This window comes from Chlamydotis macqueenii, chromosome 1 (genome assembly GCF_036417535.1).
Source record: "Chlamydotis macqueenii isolate bChlMac1 chromosome 1, bChlMac1.mat, whole genome shotgun sequence".
NCBI classification, from domain to species: domain Eukaryota; kingdom Metazoa; phylum Chordata; class Aves; order Otidiformes; family Otididae; genus Chlamydotis; species Chlamydotis macqueenii.
Window position 1 is genome coordinate 145,615,795 of NC_141556.1, and position 26,484 is coordinate 145,642,278.

The window sequence follows — 26,484 nt, forward strand, 5'->3', positions numbered from 1 at the left end:
AATTCAGCTCAGTTCTGTCTTGCTGTGTTCTTCTGCTTCTTAATAAACACAGATGGTTGACTAACGAGTGGGGAAATTCTTGTGATATCAAACTTTCTTGTTAAAAAAAACAGTATATGTCATTGGGTAGTATACTACTTTACGACAAGACAAACTTTCTAGCTAAAATAATATAATTTCTATTAAATATATGTAAAAACTGACTTTTTAAAAGTGTTACTTTGTTTTCCCCACTCTCTTAAGGTCCAGCCGCTACAGAGCACTGTGGGACTTACAAAGGGCCTGGCTCGTCATTCCGTTTTAAGCCTAATATTAAAACCTGGTGAGAGAAAGTCTGTCAAAGTAAAGTTCACTCCAAGTCTTAATAAAACTGTTTCATCATTAATTGTTATCAGGTATGATAGATATTTCTGAAATGAGTGTGAGTTTTTTCTGGTGTTTTTATTTATATATAAAATCATACTTGTGATCAGCTGCCAGTAATAAGCTATCCCTTTCACAAGAATAATTGTAGAATCATACGTTGTCTGGAGGAAGATTTAATTTAAATTTAATTGTGATATGTTTTACAGTAGTTAAGTTGTATCTAGTACATACTTTCTAATATAAACATATAATCCACGCTTGTACTTGGAGACTTGAATTCTTAAGTACATACTACACTGTCTTGAAAGTAGGGGCTGTAGTTATAGATGCCATTTGCAACGTCAGCCTCCAATGCAAGTTCAGTCTTTCTACTAAAGAGCTCTGTTTGAATAACTATTTCACTTTTGTATCAAGTGTGATACGTTAATGTGATGATGAAATATAAATTTAACTAGTACCTCACTGGGTTTTTTCTTTGTACGCTATGTTGTGATTTCTTACATTTTTGTCTTGCAAACACTATGTTTGAGACTCCCCCCTACTATTTACTTCCATGTTGTGGGGCATTACTTGTGGGACTGCTTATATTTCTGTGCTCCAGGTTTGGGATATAACCTCATAGTTTGTAGAGAAGCTTGAAGGAGCAATAGACTGCACAATCCTTCTATGAATGTTTCCCCTTTTTCTCTGTACACAGAAATAATTTAACTGTAATAGATGCCATAATGGTACAAGGACAAGGAACAACTGAGAGCTTGAAGGTTGCAGGCAAACCTCCTGGTCCAGGAAGTTCGTTACGATTTAAAATCACAGAAGCATTATTAAAAGATTGCTCAGAAAGTGAGTACCTCGTGAGCTGCTATACTGAACAGAAAAGAAATTACATTTTACATGTGCAACTTGGAATGTGTGGAAATATTTTTTCCCCTCTTCTAGTGCCCCAGAAATTTAATTCCTTTAAATGCACTTAAATTACTTCTTCATTCAGGCAGAAAAATGAAATATTTTACCTTTTTCATTTTAATGTGAAAATTAGAGGTGATCATCTGCTAAAACTCGAGACAGAGGAGGTGAAGGTCCTAGTACATTAGCTGAGACAACCTCAAATTTCTAAGTGTAAATCAAATTGGGTCACATATGCAACTTTCTATGTATTTTTTTTTTTTTTCCTCCTCACACCTTCAGAATCAGTAGGCACATAGCCAAGATGGAAAAAAATAGGGTATGATCCTTCATAAAAATTAAATCCCAGTCAGGTTCTACTCTGAGGTCAGAGGTTTTCTGCTCTGTAGCCCAGACTTGCTTCTGAGAAGTCAGCTGAGAGTACCTACCTGAGTATTACCAAAGGAACAGATGAAACAGATTTGTTTTTATCTGGTGTTAAATCTGTTTTATTACTTTGCAGATTTCCAGACATATTTGTAAGTTGCCATGCTAATTATTATCTGAGATTATTCTGCTTTTTTTTGAGGGATAAGTAAGAAAACTTCAAGTAAAGCTTAGTCATTACTTCTTAATGCTGTGATTTAGAAATTGTTTTGCTCTTAAGACGTGTGGTGCTCAGCTGTGGATTTTCTTTTTAAGACTGTCCTGGTTTCAACTGGGATAGAGTTAATTTTCTTCCTAGTAGCTGGAATAATGTTGTGGTTTGGATTTAGTGTGAGAATAATGTTGATCACACGCTGATGTTTTAGTTGTTGCTGAGCAGTGCTTACATTAAGTCAAGGACTTTTCAGCTTCTCATGCCTTGACAGCGAGGTGGCTGGGGGTGCACAAGAAACCAGGAGGGGACACAGCCAGGACAGCTGACCCCAACTGACCAAAGGGATTTTATTTTCAGTCATCACCTCTCCTGTGAGGACAGGCTGAGAGAGTTGGGGCTGTTCAGCCTGGAGAAGAGAAGGCTCCAGGGAGACCTTATAGTGGCCTTCCAGTACCTAAAGGGGGCCTACAGGAAAGGGATCTATCAGAGAAAATCTGTCAGAGATTTAGGGGTCTGCGTTTTTTCCCTGATCAGTTAGAGGACTCTGGAATTGTACAAGTGCCCTACCTTGACAGTGATAAGAATCTGGCTGCAGAGATCTGTTCCTGCGCGTTATGTAAAGATTCCCACGGGCCTTGCTAGTCCCCCTACCTACTGTAATACTGGCAGAACTCTTCTGCTGTAGGGCATGAGTATAGTGAAGGGTATCAGTTTAACACAGCACTGATTACTTTCTGCTGTTTGTTTCTAGAAATGAAATACAGAGAACCGAATTTCACACTGAGAAGAACATTTAAAGTGGAAAATACAGGACAGCTGCAGATTAATGTGAAAACTATGGAAATCAGTGGCTATACATGTGAAGGATACGGCTTTAAAGTAGTTAACTGTCATGAGTTTGCACTAAGTGCCAATGCCTCTAAAGACATTGTCATATTGTAAGTGTGTTCTCTTCTAAACGGAGTCTGACATTAGGAATACCAAATAACTAATTCTGCTTTGGAGGAAAACTCTGTTGGTTAAATTCTGAGGTTTTTTGCTGAAGCTTTGTGTCTTTGGGGTTTTTTAATACAACATAAAATATGAAATTTTTCTCTTCTTGCAAATGCTATTTGATTTTTAAATAACTTTAACTTTTCATGACTGACCGTAGTATTACTTCTGTTACTATTCAGTAAGTATAACTTACTTATTTGGAACAGTGTTACTGTATGTTTTTTTTATATATTTCATTCATTTGGGTTGTGAATGCACACGAGGTCTAGATTTACATATGTTTTTGGTGCATTGCAGTGTGTAGAAAAGAGTGTTTAGTCTAAGGATTGTTATAATGCGCAGCATTTTGGTCTTGAATATTTTGTCTGTTGTCTTAGTGATAATGGTTGTTTAGTTCAATTTTTTGTTGTAAAAGATATCTGCACCAAAACTTAATCTTTTAAACACTGCTTGGATTTAAATTTAACTATTCAGAATATGATAGCTAAAAAGTTCAGAAGATGCTTCTGTTCTGCAAGAGGACATACGAGATGTTGCAGGCAGTGTAACTTCATTAGTATTTCTGCAACGACCTTAATTTGCGGTGAGACGGGAACATAGTGGTGATGCTTTCGAGAAGGCACGCAGTTGTGACTCAAGGGTGAAGTGTTTAAAAACTTTATAGCTCACCTAATGGTCAGTTCCATTGCTTGCTTACAGGTACTGTTAATTTTTTACTGCATTCATAGCTTTCTTTTAACAGATATGGTCAAAACTTAATTTCAGTTATTATAGTGTATCTTAAGCTGGGGTATCATATGTGTTAAGCATAGGTGTTTATGAACTTAGTCAAACACGTCTTGAGCCATTTGAAAGATACTCAGAAGTATTTTTAGGCTAATTGAATGGGTGATAAGTAGTAGTTGTGCTACTAGGCCTATTTGTTATGAATGTTTGATTGGGATGCCAGTCATGGCACCAATTGGTGGAGTTTGTGCGTTTGAGTTTTTGGTTTTGTTTTTGGTTTTTTTTTTTTTTCAGTTTGAGTAATATAAATTACCTCAAACTTTCCTGCTGTTCATATGAAAAGTTCTAACGTGCATTACTTTGTTTTTCAGGTTTACACCTGATTTCACTGCTTCCAGAGTCATACGTGAATTAAAATTCATTACTGCGGGAGGCTCTGAATTCGTATTTATCTTGAATGCATCCCTTCCATATCACATGTTAGCAACGTGTGCAGAAGCGCTACCCAGGCCCAACTGGGAATTGGCACTGTACATAATCATCTCAGGAATAATGAGGTAGTGTGCGTATGTTCGTTCCTGTCCATGTATCTGCATGAACTAGCGCTGTTTGAGTACAGGTTACAGAGAAGTATGTATGTATTCTGTACCTGCTGTAATTGGTGTAAAATAAAATAGAGTGAGGTGAAGGAGAGCTAATTAATTAACACTCCTCTGGATTGAGTGTGAACAGTTTGATGCTGAGGAGTACTGACTTTCTGCTCAAACGAGGACAAAATGCTTCTTGCTTGGGCCTGTTTCCCTAAGTGAGATACATACTCCTGTTTACCCTGGGAATGTGTAGGGTTTTGATAAATAATTAAGCCCAACTTGAATCAAATTAGGTATTAAAGTACTGCTAACTGTGAATTCCCATAGAAATTTAAGCATCCTTCTGGAGTCTTGTGCCTTAGAGAGACATGAGGCAGTGACTGTAACGAGCTTAGCAGGTGCTTTGGATGAATTTAACTTTGCTGCCACTTGTGTGTGACAGACAACTGGTGATACTAATAATGGGATTTCTGAGAACCTGGAGGGCATTGTTTGCAACGCTGCGCACGCGGAGGTTACGTACTAGCATATTAATGCACTTTTTTCTCAGCAAACAGGCGTATGTTGGCTATGACTGGTTGAAATATGAGTTAAAAATTCCACTGCATTTTCCTAGTCTAATCTCTGCCTATCTATATTTATATGAAATCTGAGGTTATAAACAATGTGTCCCTACTCACTCATCTCTTGGATGTGAGACAGTTTCCCTCACTACCTTTATCCAGGGAAAACCCTAGCATAGAAACTTAGTGGAATAAGTTATTACTTCTCAGTAACAACAAATGCTGTTTTCCTTTTTCATTACTGTTAAGCTTATTTCTTAGTATGAGATGGCTTGCTGCTGTAGATGCCTGTGATGAAAATGTGGTCTTTCTGTGTGCTGCAAATCCAAAGTATTATCACAGATATGTAATATTCCTGCATTTTTTTTCATATTAAGATACTGGCTCTTCCATTTTGCTGTACTATATTACATAAATATTCAGTTAGGCTGTCTTTATCTTCTCTATTTCTTTTATAAGTCCCTAGAAGGAAAGTTGCAGCCTGCTTCGTTTTCTTTTTTGACTCTTCAGCACTTTCCTAAGCCGTGCAGTGTTTCTTAAGAAACTGCATTTTCCTAAGTAACAGGAAAATTTCTGTTACTTAGGAAATTTTGTTTCCTAACTAACACTGCATTACTTAGGAAAGTGCTGAGTAAGTATTTGAGCGGTTTTCTTCTGTATATTTGCTAGAAATATATAAGCTTAGTTTCTCTTTACTTTGTTGACAGAGTGAATAATGTTTGTCAGCTGCTAAGTGCAGTTTGCGTGGATAATTTTGTATGTGCTGTATTTGTTAATTAGACTTTACAAAAGAATATAGAATACTAATCCTTTCCCTCACTGGGTCTTTTTCCTACAAGTGCAAAACATCCTTCTTAGCAGCAAAGTAGAGAAGAGTCCTAGTGTAACCATTTCATAATATTCCAAGGATCCTGTGCACGGACAAGATGGCATCACATAGCCGTTTGCTAGTTGCCACGAAAACAATACTTCCATATTGTTGCATAGCTGTCCTTAATTTCTAGGAATGAACAACTCTAGGAGCTTGTCTAGTTAATGTTTTTAATTTGATAATGTGGTGTTTATTGTTGCCTTCCCTAAACCACTATTGGTTTGCATTGTTACCATACTTGTGGCTCCAACTTTTGCAGTCCAGCTTGATAGGATATGTACAAACATGACAAAGGAACCAGTCATTTTTATGAAGAACTTACCAAGTAGGCATGTGTGTGCTCCAGGATAGAACTGTGAGGGGAAAAGAGGGATCTACCAAGATCATTCTTGGGTGTCTGGACTGTGTTGCTCCTCAGTGTGTGGTGTTCCTCTCACTGGTGTGTTTTGTAATTTAAATGACATGAATTAGGCTAGTTATATTTTTCTTAATAATATTTTTTTTTAAAAGAGCAAAAAAACCAAACCACCACTGCTTCCACCACCATCACACTAAAACCAGAAAGTGCAGTTAAAAAGACCACAAAACAACATTTGTTCTGTTTTTCATCTCAAAGCTGATATTTGTTTATCAAAACACCAAAGCTGGCTTACGTAAAGGGAGTAGAGTCTTTACCCAGAGGAGTGGCAGAGGAGAAGAAGCCCTCAAGGTGACCTTTTGCTGCAGCCTCCCCCGTACAATCTCTGCAGAGCCCGGCATTGATACCGTGAGGGGAGGAGTACCATGGGGTCTGAGGGGGAAGAGGGTCCGCTCAGCCCACCAAACCCCTGTGCGCTCCATCCCGTCTGAGTAGCACCAAGGTGATCGATAGAGATGTGATCCTCTTGTTGGTATCAGTCTTGTGAAATTTTCAAACAGCATCATGGATTACAGTTAATGAGTGAAAGAGATTATCCCTTATTCCTTACATCCCAAAGGTAATTCCAGCTTTGATAGTATGGCACCCAAGGCAAGCGTTACTCTTTTGAGTAGCAGTTAGTGTAAGCTTATTTGAAAGAAAAATTCCCCTGTTTTTTTACCTTCTCTATTGCTCGTTAACATCTTGGATGAAAATTATCTTGACTACCCTCTGCCATCTGGTTATGCATCCAGAATCCTTCTTAATCCCCGGGGCAGGAAAAAAAGCACTGATAACCAGCTGTCTTCAGAGTTGCTTGTATTTTTGGTGACAGTTAAAACTTAAAAGATGATATCTAGACTAGGTTATTTTAGGTAAAATGAAGCAAGAGGTATCTCATACTTTTGTGTGAATTGATGCTGGTTTTCATACTTCTAGCTTGGAAAAACTGGCAGAACAGAGGGGAGAACAGGAACTGAAGTTGCTAATTTAAAGTTCTTTTCTCATGAACTTTCTAGGGTAATAGGCAAGGCAAGCTTTAGTCATCGTCGTTGTGTCTCCTCCCCCCGAAACTCCCACCTGTTAGAAGATGAAATCGCTAGCGCTGTGGTGAAGGTCTCTGCAGTGATTTTATTGCTTCATTCAAAAAATATAGTTCACTGCAGTGCATTATGTAAGTGGAGAACTCCTAAACATGGTATTGCAGCAGATGCGGTTAGTTGTAACATTCCTTGAAAGAATGCTCTTAAATTTTACTTCTCTGAGCAGTTCTCTACAGAGGGTCTCTGCCTTTAAAATGGAATTGCACCAACGAGCTGAGAGCTGTTGGCCACTTGGATGCTGTTTTAATATTTTAATGATATCTCTTATTTTTCTTTTGGATTAATATTCTTGGCAACTGCATGTCAGACTAGCACCTACCTTCCATTCTCAGAGTTAGTGGTGTATATATCATGCTAGACTTTTGTCTTGTGTGATTTGATTCTTTAATCTTAAAAGGCTCAAAACTGAGAAATAATTAAATGACTTCCTCTCTTCTCTGCAGTGTTCTCTTTCTGTTGGTAATTGGAACAGCCTATCTAGAAGCTCAAGGAATTTGGGAGCCATTTAGGAGGCGCTTGTCCTTTGAGGCCTCAAACCCTCCCTTTGATGTGGGAAGGCCACTTGATCTCAGGAGAATAGTTGGAATTTCATCTGACGGAAAGTAAGTATGTTTGGGTTTTCTTTGGGAAGTTTTCCCCATTTTTCTTTAGTTTATAAGAGCAGTAAGAAAGTACTGCTCTTTAGAACAGGTGAATGATCCTCCTAGTTACTTATGAAAAGATGACTTGGATAAAAAGATGCATTTTGTCATTGTGAGGAGTGGGAAAAAAAGAAAGAAAACAAACAAACAGCCAAAACCAAACCCTCTCAAGTTTCCTGTTAATATTCTTGAAACCAAAAGGTATAGACTGCAGAAAAATTGCAGGCCCGAAGTTCCTACCTTTTGTGTCATAAGTTTAAAAAAGCTCTTCTCCTTTCAGTGTTCCCTCCAACATACATATTGGCTGTCATTTCACTGTGGTTTTGGTCGTAAGTACAGTGAGGAAGTGAACGGGAAATGGTAAAGGCTACTGACTTCTCAAACAAGTTTTAGGCATTTTTGTTGGTTACGTGCCAAGAGCAGTGTAGTTCAAGGATTCTTTTGGACGTAGTGATTCTTTTTTCATGTGGAAGAATGGAAACATTGTAGAGTTTATTTAAACACTTGTTGTTCTTCCAGCTTGAATGCGCTTGGATCAGATTCTAATCACAACTCATCCAGAGGGATCTATGGAGCAGGCAGTTCGTCTTCACGATCCAGTGCAGGGAATCATAAACAATGCAGTGCAACAGCACACCTTCACAGCAATAGAAATGCACCTGATGTTGAAAACATCAAATCCAAAAGCAGTTCAAGCATACCTAATAGGACTTCAGCTCAAGCAGCTTCCGTGCAGTCAGTGAACAGAGCGGGCCCCTTTACCTTGGATTCAGGTGCCGCAGCTCAGGCTCATGCCGCAGGCAAAAGAGCCAAGGGGACGAGGCAGAACCAGCAGCCGACGCAGCAGCAGGCACCAGCTTTGGCAGAGCAGCCCCTCCAGCAACCCCCAGCACCCGTGCCCCAGCAGCAAGAGCAACAGACTGAAAGTGCTTTGCCACAGCTACCGCTTCTCAGCCCGCCTCACGCTGAATGTGCCAGCAGCAGAAGGCACAGCTCGGAGGATTCGGATCTCACGGGGCTCATAGAAACTATGGAAAAAGACTTTGACCACCCCGAATCCCCTTCTCCAGATGTGTTTACAGAGCAGCCCCCATCTCCACTAGCAAAAAACAAAGGTAATACAATTCTGCTTTTTTTAACAGGGTGATTCATTGTGTAAGCCACAGAGCAAGATTCAGTCGGCTGTAAAGGTCATGTTTTCATTGCGTGGAAAGTGATAGCTTCTCAGCTGGTTCCTGCCCTGCTCTGCGTGCCTGTGCCTTGAACACTTCCTTTATTCATTTTATGGCAGTGAAGTTCTCCATGCAGTGCTAGGTTGTGATTCTTCCTGCAAAATTTTTGGAACATTTTGATGAAAGCAAGTGGGAATGTTTAGACATCGGACCCTCTGACGAAGAGAGATGCTTTTGGTTGTTACTCCTTTGCCTTTGGGTTAGCATCCCTCTCCCACCTCCATCGTTTGTACTTGGGGCTGGGGATTGAGGCAAGGGAAGGGAAGTTGTCCGAGTGTATTATGAAAACCGAGACAGGGAGAAAGGGAGCGGGGGAAGAGAGAGATGGGTAAACCCCCGTGGTATCATTTGGGAATGGAATTATTCATGCCCAGACTTGCAGTTGTAGAAAACCCTTAATGTCAGGTGGTCAGCATATTAATACATGGCACTGGTGTTTATAAGTTGCATTCATCTTTGCATGAGGTTAGAGTTCATTTTGAATTGTTTATGGATGTTCCAGAGTTATGTAGTTATAAATTTAATCTTAATGTGTTTATTTCTAAATGATTTTTTCAGCTTTTTCTAACACTGTTGTACAGAAATGGTACTGATAATGTGTTGCTCGGGGAGGCGCACAAACCCTGAAGCATCTGTATGGTCATGCACCACCAAAGAGGAAAGCGTTGGTCTGTTAAGTAGTAATAAGCAGAAAGTTCTTAATTTCTTAATGTTCTAAAGTCGAGTGCACCCTTGCGGCCCAGAAAGCCAACAGCATCCTGGGCTGCATCAAGAGGAGTGTGGCCAGCAGGTGGAGGGAGGTGATTCTGCCCCTCTACTCTGCTCTCATGAGACCCCACCTGGAGTACTGTGTCCAGTTCTGGAGCCCCCAGCGTAAGAAGGACACGGACCAGTTGGAGAGGGTCCAGAGGAGGGTCTCAAAGATGATGAAAGGGCTGGAGCACCTCTCTTATGAGGACAGGCTGAGAAAGTTGGGGCTGTTCAGCCTGGAGAAGAGGAGGCTCTGGGGAGACCTTATAGTGGTCTTGCAGTACCTCAAGGGGACCTACAGGAAAGATGGGGAGAGACTCTTCAGTAGGGCCTGTTGTAACAGGACTAGGGGTAATGGTCTCAGAGGGAGGTAGATTTAGATTAGATATTAGGAAAAAAATTTTTACAATGAGGGTGGTAGAACACTGAAACAGGTTGCCCAGAGAGGTGGTGGATGCCCCATCCCTGGAAACGTTCAAGGCCAGGCTGGATGAGGCTCTGAGCAACCTGACCTAGTCGGGGATGTCCCTGCTCCTTGCAGGAGGGTTGGACTAGATAACCTTTGAAGGTCCCTTCCAACCCTAACCATTCTATGATTCTAATTAGTTCAGAGTGGATGTGGTGATGCATCTGGACTTTCAAAGTGGAGACTCTGTAGTGATGAGAGGTTTGGGGATCCTCCTGAAATACGCTACTTTATTTCTGGGCTGTTTAGGTTTTAGTTTAGACAAGAGGATGTGGTTGGGGGAATTAATCATAAGAGAATTATGACCAGTTTGTCAGGTATTTGCTTCATAAAAGCTAACTGGTACTCCAGCAAATGACGTGGCGGTAGGTAGGTTTCATAGGCAGTGCCCATGTTAGCAAATAGTGTGGTACTGGAGCTCTGGAAAGCAAAATGGCTGGTAGTGAGGATGCGATGTCCTCATGGGGTGTGTCTGAGGGCGTTTATGGTGGACTCATCCAGTCCATGTACTGAACGCCTGAAAGGCCTGGGAACGCTTCTGGAGTGCATCTGCCATTTGCGGTTCAACCTAAAAAGAAACCAGCTCTTGCACACAAGTGCTGCTGTACCATGCAGCTGCTACACAGTAGGTGGGGACGTACTGTGAGTTTGGTTTCAGAAGCATGTTCCTGATCCAAATAACGTGGTGTGCCTATGTTAACATTTTTGTACCTATAGCAGTTTCTAGCAGTCTGTGTATTGGGAGCTAGTCGTAGCAAATAGCTGCTTCTAAAGTGTTGGTAGACCTTTGATTACGTTTTTTCAACTACATTTAAATGCATTTTCGTGAGATGGGTGCCTTCTGTTGATTTGTCAGTTTCATAAGCTATTTAAACAATGATAAAATACTTAGTTCTTAATCTTACATGGGTTCCATTTTTTTTGCATTACTTTCCTGTTTTGTAACTCTCCTGATCACAAATTAATTCAGATAAACTCACACTTTTCCTCGTCTTACAGAGGCTTTGCATCCTTTGTGCTTTGACATGGTGGTTTACTGAATATTTTCATATATTCTGTATTGCAAAATGTATTATTAATGTTACGTTTTGCAATTCGGATAAGTTTACTTGATCTCTTCATTGTCTTAGATCAATAAATCAGATTTATGTACATAGACTTCTTTTTTAAAAGCTTTATTAAAAAAACCCCAATGTTATCTGTAAACCGTAACTTGACTCATGAAAGCTCAATGCATAAAACTTGCCCCTTTCCAGCTGCCCTCTTTAAAAATGTAAAACCATAGGGGAAGTTCTGTTATCTGTCTGGATCGACATACACACACTGATATTTGTCTTTAGATAAATAGCTAGAGCTAGTCACAAACATTTGCAGAAGCAGCAGTTTCTGGACTAAAGCTTGCTGGCAGAATATCCTGTGTAGCATTCCCATCTTTATAGTCTTCTGTTTCAGCTTCCTAATGCTTGAGCCCTAGCAGACTGCTGCGGAGGCTACATCAGGTTTTTGTTAAACAGCTGCTTTACGTTACATTTTTATGTCATAATAATATTTTTAATAGATTTTCTAACGATGAACAATAAACTGTTCAGCAGTCCTGAACGTAGACTAAACTATTAGACCAAGGCCACCTGAGGCAAAACCAGAATACCCCCCCAATAAGCTGGAAGTCGAACTTTAGAAACTCATACAAAGATCTACTTGTATTTACACTTCTGTTTGCATTCACACACGCAAGAATATTTTACCTCCAATATTTTTGTTGTTCTTGATACTTAAAGCATTAAGTCTGAAATAAACAAAGTTCGAAGGCACTGCCCTTTGATCTGTATCTGGTATTTGCCAAAGTACTGAAGGCAAATTTATGTTTTGGTACAAACTTTCCCTGAGGGACGTTTTGCCCCATGAAATACAACAGCTATCGTTGTGCTTCCAGACTCAGTTCTGACCTGAGCTGGTATGAATCCCAGTGGGGGCTGAATCCACTTATTCAGCACAGGTTAATTGACTCTTCACTGGAGTGCACTGTTAAGTCCACCCTGGAAGCTGTCTGCAGGCACTGTGCAGCTTATAAATGAGAATGCTTACTCTGAAGGGCCGTAGCTAAGAAAGAGCTTATTGGTAAAGGTTTATATTACATCTAATGAGACATAAGTATATTGTGAATGCTCCCATCCAGTAGCAGAATATCAAGAGGCAATGGTAAGATGATGATGACTCCATACAGGCGCACGCACAGTTTATGTTTTGATGTGGTTTTTGATCACTTTTTTTACTCCCCAGGAGTCTAATCCTGCCTGTTTTGCAAGCCAGGACCTCTGGCTTGCTTTTGAAGGTTCTTAAACCTCTACATTTTGAACTTAAGACTATGCTACATTTCAGTTAGCCTGTAGAAATTGCAGGAAAAACATAATCAATTGTTCAAGTAGCATTATTTCTTTATATGTGGATTGCTTCAAGAAAATTGATTAAACATCCCCTGGAGTACTTAACACATTGTTTTCCATACTTTGAGATGCGGTAACGCTTCAATGTGTCAATGTACGCTCTGAAATAATAAAGTATGTCAAGGGGAGAAGGTATACTTAGGTCTTAGATTTTCAAGTTCGAGGGGTTTGGATTTTTTTACATTTTTGCTATACAAATACTATTAGTGATTTTTCTCATCCACTCTTGTCTTACTGCAAGTTGTTGGTTTTTTTGTTTTTGTGTTTTTAACTGACAAGCATGCCAGTCATTTCTGTTTTTCATTTGGTCAGATGATAAAGCTTGTACCAACTTTTGAAGTTCATTTTTAAACCTAGTCTTACATGGTTCAACTGTGAAATTGGATTCTACGTGTTTAAAAGGAATGCCAGGAACAGAGCAGAGAAGAATTATAGGTAGCCAGGTGCCACCATCAACAGAGAGGCAATGGAGGTAGGGCTCAGGAGCATAAATGCAACAGTGGAGACCAGGGTTCTTCAGATTTGATGCTATTGCTCACATTTGGTGTGAAGTGGCTGTAAATGGTTGGTGTGTCATAACAGACCACAAACTTCAGAGACTTAATCATGTGGGTTAGCCTCCAAAATGAAGTGAACCACCCCACCTCGGAGTGCTGCTGCTGAGAATCTGAAGCGTCCTTATCTCCCTAGGGAAAGGGAAAACACTTCAGCGCAAGGCTAAGCCGCAGAAGAAGCGGGAAGAAAAGGACAGAAGAGGGAAAGGAAAGCAACAGGAGGATGAACTGAAGGATTCTTTGGCAGATGATGACAGTTCTTCAACCACAACCGAAACCTCCAACCCAGATATGGAACCACTTCTCAAAGAGGTATGGCACTGCTCATAAAAGGAGGCTCCTGTGTAGCTGGTGGGTCAGCTGTTAGAGCAGGAATATGGTCTCTTCCCCCCACCCTACCCCCAGCTTTCATATACCATAATACCTAACAAAGGAAGAATGTTAATTAAAAAACATCTTTCCCAGTCCTTGCCTTCACTTCTTCTCTATAAAGTTTGCTCCTCTATGAGTGTGAACATGCTTGAATCACGTAGTCTCAGGACTGAAAGTACCTGCATTCAGCCTGGCTTGAATGAGCCACCAGCTGTCAGCAGCATTGTGGGTTTTGTCTCGCTGCGTGCTCCTGGTCTTTTCTATTTGCAAAATAAAATGTCAAAGTGTGGACGGTAATTTTACTCGATAATTAAGGTGTCTGCTGAAACCATGCATTTCATCAGTTACAAAGGGTCACTTCGCTGGTGGGAACTTGTCAACAGGTAGTTAATTAACTTAATTACCTTTGACAATCCCCCTACCTTTATGTTACTCCTTTGACTTACATGCTTCTAGGTAATAAACTAAAGCTCTAACAATTTGCGTAGTGGTCAGGTTATCTTAAAATATTTTGTCCTAAAGCATGTGCTAGGGAACTAAACAAAGCAAAAGTAATTGCAGAGAGTAAAACCAAGCCTAAATTTTGACATGTCCTAAATTTGAACTTTGGAAAATATAGGGATTCCAGCTGGGGAAAAAAAGAAACGAAATATATGTAGTATATTTTAAAAGTTACAGTTTAAGTTTTCATTTGAAAATCACCTTTGATTTTTCAGGTTAGCTGTTTGACAGTATACTTGTATTCAGAAAGTCTTAGAAGTGTGATTAAAAAAAATAAATTGAATGATGAAGTTGCTCAGATACTTTGCTTCGTTGAAGAGTCTGGTTTACACGGCTTGGACTGCATGCAACAGATGCAGCGTAGGTCTTGGTGCAGAGCTAGCACCTTTTTAAGTAGACGGGGAGGCCGTGGCCTGAGGAGTTGTGTATTTGCAAACATCTGATCTGCTTGAAGCACATTAAATTTGCTAGGTATTTTGATTTCTACTTCTCCAAATAGGAAAAAATAGATACCATGTTTTATAGGTATACTCGCTAAATAGTAAAAAGATACTTTCTGTGCTGCAAAGATGCACATGTTTTCAAACAGCATTATTTCCTCAGCCTTATATACTTTGTATGTTGTGATGCTAGAGGGACTTTACTTTTCCTGAATATTAACATGTTATTATAATGTCTTTTATAGGAGCCTGAAAAACAAAAGGGAAAAGTTATACCAGAAAAACCTGAAAATGAAATAGTCCAAGTAAAACAGAAAACTAAAAAACTGCTAACAAGTATCAAGAAAGAAATCCCTGTAGATGTGAAAACCAGGTAAGCATAGCAAAGGCTTTTTAGTAGAGAAGGCATCGTACTTGAAGGGAAGATGGATTAATAAAAATCTGTGTATTCAGCTGCTGTGGCTGCTCATCTGGCTAATGCCAACAGCAGTTACCTTTAAGCAGCTTCCTCTTCCTTCCTGATATCAGGGAATATCTGAAAACTGTAAATAATAAATTATTTAATGGGAATACAGTGCATAAATAAAATGAGAACTAAATCCAGAGAAGAAAATCAGGTTAAGCAATGTTAGGCTTTTTGTAACACGTAGCACATACACAAAATAGGGTTAATGTTCTACAGGAGCTTCTAGTGGCAGCACGGTAAGCCGGCGTTTAACATGAGTGCCTTTAGTTGCCCTTGGTGAAATTACAGCCATGCAATTTCCTTTTTGGTATCACAGAGCAAGATCAAAGTCTTGGACATGTTATTAAAGGAGGCTGCTGCTGCTGCCAGTCCCTTTCCCTTACTGGCAGGTGGTTGATTGCAAGTTATAGAACGGGGAAAAATGAAGAACCTTAATCTTACTATATCTAGCTCATTCTGAAATAGTATTCTGAAATTGTGAAATATTATTCTGAAATTCTGAAATCGGATCGGTATCCAAGTGGCACCAAAGTAAACTTTACCGAACTGAGGCATGGTATACTGGCTTGTGTTTTCCTTGTTGCTGTAATTAATACTAGGCTAACTGGGATTAGTAGCTAGTATTAATTAGTATTAATTAATTTTCTTCAAAAATGTTTCTGAAAACATTGCCTGGCAAAGTCTCCTCCTTACTTTATTTGTTCTTACTGTTATCTACTTTCCTTTATCATCTAAATCACATGTGACAGCACTGAAAGGCCACAATGAAAGCTGATTTGGAATTCTTCTGCAAGAAACGGGTCTGAGGGACAAAATCAAATAACTGGAGAAAAGCAATTTGGTGGTGGATTTCAATAGTTTTATGTCATCGACTAAAAGATGATCCTGTACATTCAGGGCAATAGCATATCAGGAGCATGTGATATAACAAGAGTGCGTGAGGGCAGAGTAGAAAAATGGCAGTTGCCATCTCTTGTTGCCTCTACATAATCAAGCAGGTTCTGTAATCCTGGAGCTCCAGGATGAAAGCTTCTCCTGGAAGGTGAGTGAGCCCTAATAAATGTGTGGAACAGTGTGGGTAGAAAATGAGCCAGGGCTAGGAAGGGTGGAGTTCCATGTAGGAGTGATACAACTCTCTGCTTATGAGTAGCTTTGAAGATGAGCACAAGTTTGACATCAGAAAGCAACAGTAGGCCAGTCTTCTGTAAGACCATATGGTACATACATACATATGTAATATATATATATAAAATCTCCTCTTCAGCACTCCAGAGAGCTTAAAAATAAATGCATCTCTGTTTTCATTTAGTTCCTTGGAATTGTCTTATACTCCCCCACTGGAAAACAAGCAGCGCAAAACCTTTCCATCCAAGATATCTACGCAGCACCTTCTGACGAATGGGCCTAAATCAAGAAATCTCCCCAAAACGAGAGGTAGTGTGAGGCTATTTTTTATAAATAACTCGGCGTTTTATTTGGTTGTTTATGACCTCTCTTGAGTGCTTAATTCTAAGTCTGGTGTGAGAAGAAAGCTGTTCAGTTTACTATCCACAGACTTGGTTTTCTTCTGTTCTTTTAATAGGTCCAAACAGTAAGTTAATGGAGAGCAGGCCATCAGTATTAGCAAAATTTCTCCCCAGTGGTTCTGGACAGGAGCTAGGAAACACCAGCAGCTCAGAAGGGGAAAAGGATTCTCCACCACCAGAGTGGGACTCTGTGCCTCTTCACAAAGCTGGCAGCTGTAAGTAATCACTAGAGGATGACAGAATTAGTCTTCTGCAATGAATACCTGTAGGTAGGCTTGGTCTGTCTTCAGATCTTCCTGTCTTTTTTTCACTGCATAGTTGTGCTCCATTTTCTGCTGTAGGCCTCGTATTGATAGCGTTTGGTACAATTTGGGACGTTTGAAAACTGCGTGGGCAGAACATGGGCCATTCCGCAGTTCTTCAGTGATGAACAGGATTCAGAAGCTGCTGGGGAAATTGAGGAAATGAGAATCACTGCTCGAAAAGAAAATGTATTTTCTACAGCAGATGGGGTTTTGCTTGGGCAAGTCTGCTGCAGCCAAAGTTGAAACTAATTACGTGATTTGCCCTTAAGAGGGAACACTGAAAACGCCTCAATGCAGTGGTTAGCGTGGGGCACTGTGCTAACCTTTTCGGTTGCGTTGTTAAGTCCCTTGTGTGGGAACCGAATCACCTTCCTCTTGGTTGCATGCAAACATAGTCATCTCTCTCCACAGCGCTCGCTTAGAAAAATTCTATCTTCTGCACAAATCAGTTTATCTTTGTGCTTTTATTGCAATACAGTCTTGCTGAAAATAGGGAGTAAACCTGAGTAACAATAGGTGAATATGAGAAGGAGCTACTTCTTCGATTGCTGCAAACAGCCTTTGTCATAATTCCTCAATTTGAACAGAAAGGATAGCAGAAATTTGAGAAGCCTTTGTTTTAAAGTAAATGTTACAGGAAAGTGTTTTGCGTTTCTCTTTATAGCTACGGACAACCTTTATAAACTCTCCCTACAAACCCTGAACGCAGATGCTTTCCTGAAGCAGCGACAGCCCTCGCCAACACCCGCCTCTCCATCTCCTCCTCCTCCTCCTGCATCGTTAGCTTTTGGGCCTCGGGGAGGCACTTACAGCAGCATTGTGAACAGCAGCTGCAGCAAGTGAGTCCCAATCTGAGCCTCCTACTGATTTCCCAAGCATAGAGCGCTTGTGGAACCCCTGTGCTTCATATGGTGCATCTCCTTTTTCTCAGACCCATTTCCTCTTCCCAGGGAAACTGGGGTTTTTTTGCAGATATTACTGTGCATATCTTATCATGCTATTTATATTTTTCTGGGGTTTCTTACAGCTTGGTAGATTGGAAAAAAATGTGCAATTACATGAACTGTTGTTAACATTTTCATGAATGCTAGCTTAAATTACTGCTTTTTTAATCAAATTGCTGAAGTCTAAAACCTTATTCTTTTTCTCTTTTCTCTCCTTTAAGTGAAATGAAAAGCAAGCAGCCTAATGGTACCAAACATAAGCTGGCAAAGGCAGCTTCTCTTCCAGGCAGGAACGGGAACCCCACTTTTGCTGCTGTAGCTGCAGGTTATGACAAGAGCCCAGGTACTAGAACCAGTTTGGAGTTCTAAATATTTCAGAATATTTCCTGAATATTCTGTTATTTGGGTTTTTTTAAAAAAATTTACTCATTTTATGTATTCTTCCAGGTGGCAGTGGTTTACCAAAGGTTTCTCCAAGCAAGACGGATGTTTCCAGCAATATCAGCATTTCCCACACAGTTGTTGACAGTGATGGCTCTGACAGGTAATTTTTATATTCTCTAGGCAAATACCTAGGCCTCTAGAAAAGAAGATTGTAAGCTGTTAATAGCATTTTTAAGGTAGTGACAGAATTCATTCTGGTTCCTTTTTTGTTTTGCCTCTTTTTTTTTAATATTTTTTTTTTTAAAAAAAAAAGCCCATTTTTTAAAGTCTGGGTACAGCATCTCTCATATTGCAAAAAAAAAAAAAAAATAGAACTTAACAAGTGACTCAAAAGTAGAGAAAAGGATGTTCTGGATGTGATACGGACTTTCTCCCCCTCACTCCCAGTAACTCAACAATCCTTGTGTTCCCTGGGCACCCAAACAATGAGAAATCAGCTTGACTCTTTCAGTATTGAGGAGTGTGAACCAAGGTCACTTGAAATAGTTTACAGGGCAGAGCATGTTGCTGTACAGCAGGATCTTTCACTCCCTGTTTTAATGCTGAGACCAGAACTGTCACTGGGCTTTGCGTTGCGAGGAGCAGCAGGCTGCAGCTGCGCTCAGTCGTGTCCCCGAAGGCACGCTGTCTTTTCTGACGTGTCCTGGCAGTGCACGTCTGTCTTGGTTGTAAAAAGCAGTGAGCGTCTGATAACCTTTCTGCAATAGGGAAGAGACTTGCATTCAAGTTTCAATATGCAATGGAACTGCTTTTCTGAGCAAAGTTTGTGGGTGGGGTTTTGGTTTGTTTTTGTAAATGTTTATCACCGGTTCCAGTTAACTCATCTGTATTTTCAAGAAGCTTGCTCGCAAGCTAGAGAGTGAGCATTTGTGTGCCTTCTGAGTGGTTCTAAATTTTATCTGCTTGTCAAAAAAACCTGCATTATGGCTTGGGCCATGTATGTGTTCTGGAAATCTGAGCAAAAGAGGTACTCGGGTCTGCAGATGAAAGAGCATTCTACCTAGAGCAGTGTGTCACTCCGAAGTGGATGTACACACAGGAAAATGGTATTTCATTGAAATCTTTTATAAAACAAAAATAAGCTAACTTCCTAACTATATATTATTATATATATATACACACACATATATCTGTATGTACACAGACATATATTTGTACATAGATCAGTAAGTCAACACTGTTGGTAGTACTGTGTTGATGGCTTGTGTATTGTTTTCCCGTTACTCCATCATATTTAGTTCCGGTTTGTGGAGTCCTATCAGCAATCCCAGCAGTCCCGACTTCACACCTCTCAACTCATTCTCTGCATTTGGACATTCTTTTAACTTAACTGGAGGTGAGTTTTTCTTTTCAAATATTTTCCATATTCAAAGACAGGTAACAAAATGGTGTGTCTCCATTCCCCTGGTCTAAGTACAGACGGTGTTCTCGTCCCTGCCCCCGGAAAGGATGACTATGTAGGAAAGTGTGTTAAAAATTTGGTGGTGTATTGTGTGTTTCAGCCCAGAGCAAGTTAGTGGAAACTCTTTAGAGTGTTTGTTGGGCTGGAAATACTTGGTTTTGAAGTTTCTCAGTTTCAGAAAAACTTCTTGATATTTGTTTTTTTTTCCTTAGTCTTCCTTCTCTCCATCCCTCCCCCTGAAGCTGTACTGTAGGTCTGAAAAGCATGCCACGGGGCCTGTGGTTTCCTGAGCACTTCATGCTTGTATAAAAGCCGTGCTCTGTAAATGAGGCAATGGGCCCATCCCTCGTGTTGCTTTCTTCTTGATTTCCTCTAGTGTTTGTATAACTGCATGATGAACTGGTGCATATTAAAACTAGCAATTAATTCCTCTATTTAAATATTTGCATAAGTGACTATTGAGATGGGCCTTGATGCGGGCAGGCATCAATGTAGGGCATGGATGCTCTGCGTACGTACTATAGATTTGTATACCATGTTTTGGGACGCATGCTATTAGTTAAGGTATCTGCAGAAGATGATAAGCAAAACAAACTTTGTATGTGGCACTTGCAAAATGGATTGTATGCCTACTGAAAAAAATGCTGTCTACTGAAAAAATTGTACATCTACTGAAAAATGCTGGGTGTCTGCAATCAATAGCAGCTGCTGCTGTGGGCTTCTTTCATCTTCATCAGCAACACTTCACACCAGCAGCTCTGAGGGAGAGCAGTAAGGTGCCTGGGAACGGTTCTGTGTGTGGGGACCAGGCGAACCACGAGTGCTGGTGCTGCCCTCTCCTTCTCTAGCAGAGATGGGGTCTGGGCTGGGGCACAGCCAGGCCGCCTCCTGTGCCAGGAGTTACCAGGGAAGGCAGTGCTGCAAAGCCAATGAGTGCTGCGATTATGAGTCGCTTACTCCACCTGCAGTTAACTTGTTAGGAGGAACTGCCAGGACTCTCAGTATTGCTGGGCTTCTTCCTGGTTCCCCAACTGTTTGCTTTTGGGTAAATAATACCAGGAACCAAACAAATCCCATAGGCTGATACTGAATTGTACACAGCAAGCATATAACTCTTTTCCTCACTACAACCATGATTTTAACTTTTAGCCACTGTCTGATGCAGGGCACATGAGATGAGATCTGTATAACTATGTGACCTTTTCTAATCTCAGTTCTTTCACTGCAGAAGGACGTGTTAGAAAAAAAACTGTGAAGAGTATTAGTCTGCTGTGGTTCTTGGGAAAAGGAAGAGTGATGTACTCAGTTTTATTTCATTTTATTTTTAGAGGTTTTTAGCAAACTTGGTTTAGCTCGATCTGCTTATGGGCAGGACGTCCAGAGAAACTGGAGTGAATTCAATAATGTTCCATCATCCATCTGGGATCCTTCAGCTACAGATTCTGTTCCCTCCTGGCCAACAAGCTCAAGTTCCCCAACTCACACAACTGCAGTAAGTATTCAGTCCAAATATAGGATTATTGTTACCAACCCATTCTGTATCTGCCATCTAATTTCATTTAGAGGATTTTTAAATTTGGATGAAAAAAATCAACTGAAGAATAAAGGAAAAAGGAAATTATACGTATTCATCATTCTGTATAGTTAAGGTCACATGGCTGTTGGGCAAGGAGTGATTAGTCCGCTCACTTGTGAATGACGAATCCACATAAGTCTTTTTAACACAAAAATATTTCTCACAAGAGCATCTTGCAGCATTTACAAGAGTATGTTCCATTCCCACGTGCTTCAGGGTTGTGGAGAGAGCCGTTCTGCTCCTGTGCCATGGCTGGACACTGCCTCTCTTACTTCCAGTTTGCACAGTTGCAAAGTAGCCAATATGATAACTTGCAGACTTTGATTCTACTTCCTGAATCCAGTGTTGCACCTATGTGTAAATTAACAAAAGGTAAAAAAAACCCAAACAAACCTTATCTAAAAGCAAGAGACCTGAAATGTAGTATTTTCAGCTTAGAAAAAACACTGAAGGACTGAGCATAAGATGAAGCCTTTAAACTGACTACTAATTTTGATGGAGGTCTTGAGTACAGCCAAAGAGGAAAACCCAACTTTTACACAGATTGTAGCACTACTCTCTCATCTTTGTGCCTCTCTATCTGTCAGAATAAAACTACACCACAACAGCTGTCTTCAGTGCCAGCTGAAATCGTTCTTCATCTTGTCTTCTGAAAATGTTTCTGTAGTGAGTAAGAAGCGGTGTTTACTTCACCTGGTAGCAGTTCAGATGGAGTGGGGGAAGGCAGGGGACAGGAGAAGCTGAAGAATGTCACGCAGCTTCTTATAGACACACACTCGCTGATCCTGCCCTTGTCATACAATTACAACTGTAGCTGTAACCTCACTAGAAATATGTAAGGAGAGATTTTTGCTTTTTGGTCACATGGAGGGCAGATTTCTCAGCATTTGATAGAAGGAGGGACTGAGGGCAACCAGAAGAATCTCTCTAGCTCCTAACTTATTTCCTGGCCACTTCTGAAAAATACCTGTAAGTATGCTTCAGTAAGCATTGAAGCCAGACAAATGGTGTACAAAATTGTCAGTCTTTCCTTTAAATACTTTTTTGGGGGGGGGGGGAACGACACACGACATTTTTAGGAGCTTATTTGAGGAGAGGATCACTTAATAAACAAGAAGCAGCAAACAGACTGAAATGTTCAAAGCCTTTTCAATGATAGTGATTTTTTTCAAGTGCATATGGTGAGCCCGAACAGGAAAACGTGGCTGTTCCTGCCACTGCACCTCCTTGCTCTAAGTGCTAGATAAGAGAGCAGGTACCAGGTCAGGGCTCCGTCTTTTTCTCCTTTCTGGCCCAAGAGTCAAAGCCGTTCTTGCAAGCAGCACTTACCTAGTGGCTTGTGCAATGCCTGCATGCAGCCTAGAAGGCCCATCACATCCTGGGCTGCATCAGAAGCGTGGCCAGCAGACTGAGGGAGGTGATTCTGCCCCTCTACTCTGCTCTTGTGAGACCTCCACCTGGAGTATTGTGTCCAGCTCTGGAGCCCCCAACATAAGAAGGACATGGACCTGTTGGAGAGGGTCCAGAGGAGGGCCACAAAGATGATCAGAGGTCTGGAGCACCTCTCCTATGAGGACAGGCTGAGAGAGTTGGGGCTGTTCAGCCTGGAGAAGAGCAGGCTTCAGGGAGACCTTATAGCGGCCTTCCAGTACCTAAAGGTGGCCTACAAGAAAGCTGGAGGGGGACTTCTGACAAGGTCATGTAGTGATAGGACAAGGGGTAATGGCTTGAAGAGGGTCAATTTAGATTAGATATAAGGAGGAAATTCTTTACTGCGAGGGTGGTGAGGCACCAGAACAGGTGTCCCAGAGAAAAGCTGTGGATGCCCCATCCCTGGAAGTGTTCAAGGCCAGGTTGGATGGGGGCTTTCAGCAACCTGGTCTAGTGGAAGGTGTGCTTGCCCATGGCAGCGTGTTGGAACTAGATGATCTTTAAGGTTCCTTCCAACCCAAACCATTCTATGATTCTGTTACACTGTTTTCTAGGCAAGTTTCTGGGGAGTTGACTTTAATTGTTCTCCTTCCTTATTCCTCTTGCTTTCCCATTTTATGCGTAACTCTTTGCTTCTGCACTAAATGGCATTTGACTTCTGGGACTTGTCTTCCCTCAGGCCTTGCTGCATTGCTGGTACTTCTTCCCAAGTTTCTTTCCAACCACAGTCCCTTACTCCTCTTTCCTCCATTTCCCTCCATGTAGTCCTGTCTGATGGCCACTTTGTACCTCCCTCCACCAGCTCTGAAAAGGAATAGTAGCCTAATCTAAGTTACTCTTCTCTGCTGCTCCTTTCGTGGCTGCTTCTACTTTATCAGCAATTGCCTTCCTATCAGGCTTTCCCAAACACTTTTGGAACACATAGGAATAGTTCCTGGCTCTTGCCCACAGGAGGAAATAAAGTGGACTTTTAGTGTGTTAGGGCAGGTGTCTGAGCAGCAGAATGAGTGTTTCCTGCTGTAGGCTTAGTAGTCTAATGCTTGTATAGCTTAAATATAACCATTTAGTTACATAACAGTAATAAACTGTGACCCTAGCTCAACTTCTCTGTGACATCAAAGAGTCCTAATGACACTGGCACAGTTAACCCTTCAGTATGCTTGAAACTCCTGTCCAGCCCTTGGTATCAAATTCTTTGAGGACCCTTTGGTAATGTGTTGGTGTCCAACCAATATCAAGTATGATTAGACTGAACATATCTTCTTCATTCCAGGGGAGAAAATAAACTCTGAATATATCTTCATTTCAGGTTTTTATCTTGTTTACTTTTCTAAAAGGATTTTTTTTTTTTAATCTTCAGATGCAGAGTACACTGATACTGGTTAAGCTTTACTGTGCATTATCTGAGGGCTGAGATCGTGGGAAGGGATGCCCTATCTCCAGGCAATAAATCCAAATATAAGGAAGTTTGTACCTCACAGCACATACTCATCAAGCCCACTGCCTTTTGGATGTATCAAGTTTACTGTATATTTGCAAATTGAATTTACAGCATACGTACATTAAATCTTTTGGCACTACGTAGAGTGTTAAGCCTGTATGTAGTAGGTTCTCTGCTAATATTAGCATGAAAGTTACGCTAACCTTTCTCATCTCCATCTTTAGCTGCTTCCGAGTATCACTTCCCACCACACCATGGGTTAGATTCTTCTTCTTCTTACTTGCTACTGTTTGGGCTCTAATAAAACAGTTGACAAAACCCGGGCCTTGTGCAGTTCTGCAGCTGTTCTCTAGGCTTGGTGTACCTGTCCTACGCATCCCGAATACATTTGTGACGTGGTGCAGCACACTTGAGTCTGCACCAGGACCATTTGTCAGAGACTGCCAGGTGTCTTGAACCAGGACAGACTTACTGGAACTCCATGACAAATGACCGTTCCTCCAATCCCCTCTCCCTTCATCAGGGGAAAAGTATATACTGGGAATATGGGGAGGTACAGTGGGGCTGAACACGGGTGCGTTCTTCCAAAATGTACAGTTTATAACAGATGTGTCTGAACACAGGGAGATAAGTTTGCAAACAGCCAAAAGAGATCAAGGAATAGATTTCGCTGCCACCTTCCACTACAAATTGAATTTGTTGAGACTTGAACCATGTTTATCTCCCTCATTCTGACTAGTTTGTTTAACCTTGAGCTTTTTGGCCCTTGTATGTTAAAGCCTGAATACTAGTAGTACTTAAATTAGTAACGGTATGGGGATGTATAAGCTCAGACAAAACCAGCTTAAAAGCCTGTAATGTAATTGCGTTCTGCAGGCCATTCAGTTACCAGATGCGCTGGGTGACTGTTACTAGTGTGGTTCCTCAGGGCAAGCTCTAGTAAAGGGAGTTCAAAACTCCATGTCGCAGTCATGGCTGAAGCGGTTCCACGGCAAGCTTGCTGCTTCTTAATAACTTTTCTTTCGGGGGGTGGGGGGAGGGGTGCGGGGCTGTAAACAAAGTGAAAATAGAAGTTACTGAACTGCTACTTACCTGCCTCTGTCTTTACTGCAGTCGATCCTTGGCAACCCAAATGGCCTGTGGTCCACCACTCCATTCAGCAGTTCCATCTGGTCAAGTAATCTCAACAGTGGCCTTCCCTTCACCACTCCAACAAATGCGTTGTCGGGCATTGATCTCATGGGTAGTGAAAACTCCTCCGCTGCTTCTCCTCCGCCTGCTGCTGCCACCGTTGCCAATCCTGCTGAAGACATGGGACAGACCTACAATCCTTGGAGAATTTGGAGCCCAACAATTGGAAGAAGAAGTTCAGATCCTTGGTCTAATTCACACTATCCTCATGAAAACTGAAGTTAAGCAAAAGGAAAGAACTCTCATCCAAGTCATAATACAATTCTGAATTTTTGAAACATTGTTTTCAGGCTGTTGCTGGTCATTGCATTTTTTTTTTCCTGCCCCCTTCCCCTGCCAGTCATGCTTTCATCACTTGCTCCTTTTTAAAGTCTGTCCTGCAAATATGGTGGTGTGAGATTGCAGATAAGCTTGAAAAAGTCTGGGTGTGGTCACAAATCCCAACTACAGCTGAAGCCTGTAAATCCGAACAATTTCACTGGTTTTGTATTTTACCATCTGCCATCTTTATTTAGGAAACAATTTGAACTATAAAACAGTCCTGGCATGCAATACTTTTATGAAAAGTACCGGTTTGGGTTTTTTAAATTTTTTTCCAGTATTATCCTCCAAGTTCTAATTTAAAATCAAGGGGCACTTTGTGCTAAAATGCAGAGTATTTTTTTAAAATAAGGCTGTCTTTGTTAACACAGGTTCTAAGAATGTAAAAAAAAAAAAAAATCAACAAAAAAAACCAACCAACACAAAACCTTAAGAGCAAAATGGCTGAATGTAAGAGCATTCTGTTGAGACTGTAATACACTTTCTGTGCTGTTTGTACATTTGTAAACCTGAATGCATTTTTAAGTTGAACTGAAATGCACACAGCCAAGACTTGTGGAAGAAACAAGATATCTTGTGCATTTCTTACGGATACAACTTTGGGTTGTACTTTAAAATAAATACTGCTTTTTTCAAGATCTGTCTGCTCTAATTCTGTTCTGCTATTTTCTAAACTTGTGCATGCATGAATCCACTTGGCCATGGCAGCCTTCAGGCCAAAATCTACTGCGTTGGGCCTATATTAACAGAAACTTCACTGCAGATTAAACTGACTTCTCAGCAGCATGGGTTTGTACAGCAGCTGGAGAATTAGAAATTGTTTTCAGGGTTACACAGTGCCACCCACTCGGGAAATTTGCTGGATAGCAAAATGCTGGAAACATTTCTACACTGTTTAACTTTCCAAGTATCAGGTATAGTAGTAGCAGCTGCTGCTGTTTA

The 26,484-nt window shown here is 40.8% G+C and overlaps 1 protein-coding gene across 1 annotated transcript in view; it reads left to right on the plus strand.

The window, feature by feature from the left end:
• Window positions 1–26,178, plus strand: part of TMEM131 (transmembrane protein 131) — a 106,461-nt gene extending 80,283 nt beyond the window's left edge. The window contains exons 26-41 of the mRNA XM_086769093.1: window positions 244–395; window positions 1,064–1,206; window positions 2,601–2,787; window positions 3,943–4,128; window positions 7,539–7,697; window positions 8,256–8,851; window positions 13,319–13,494; window positions 14,741–14,868; window positions 16,271–16,395; window positions 16,544–16,702; window positions 17,457–17,631; window positions 17,958–18,079; window positions 18,184–18,280; window positions 19,419–19,516; window positions 20,911–21,074; window positions 25,144–26,178. Coding sequence (XP_086625219.1) covers window positions 244–395; window positions 1,064–1,206; window positions 2,601–2,787; window positions 3,943–4,128; window positions 7,539–7,697; window positions 8,256–8,851; window positions 13,319–13,494; window positions 14,741–14,868; window positions 16,271–16,395; window positions 16,544–16,702; window positions 17,457–17,631; window positions 17,958–18,079; window positions 18,184–18,280; window positions 19,419–19,516; window positions 20,911–21,074; window positions 25,144–25,440 — 2,964 coding nt within the window. The 3' untranslated portion in view covers window positions 25,441–26,178. The remainder of the gene's footprint in view (window positions 1–243; window positions 396–1,063; window positions 1,207–2,600; window positions 2,788–3,942; window positions 4,129–7,538; window positions 7,698–8,255; window positions 8,852–13,318; window positions 13,495–14,740; window positions 14,869–16,270; window positions 16,396–16,543; window positions 16,703–17,456; window positions 17,632–17,957; window positions 18,080–18,183; window positions 18,281–19,418; window positions 19,517–20,910; window positions 21,075–25,143) is intronic.
• The last annotated feature ends 306 nt before the right edge of the window (window positions 26,179–26,484 follow it).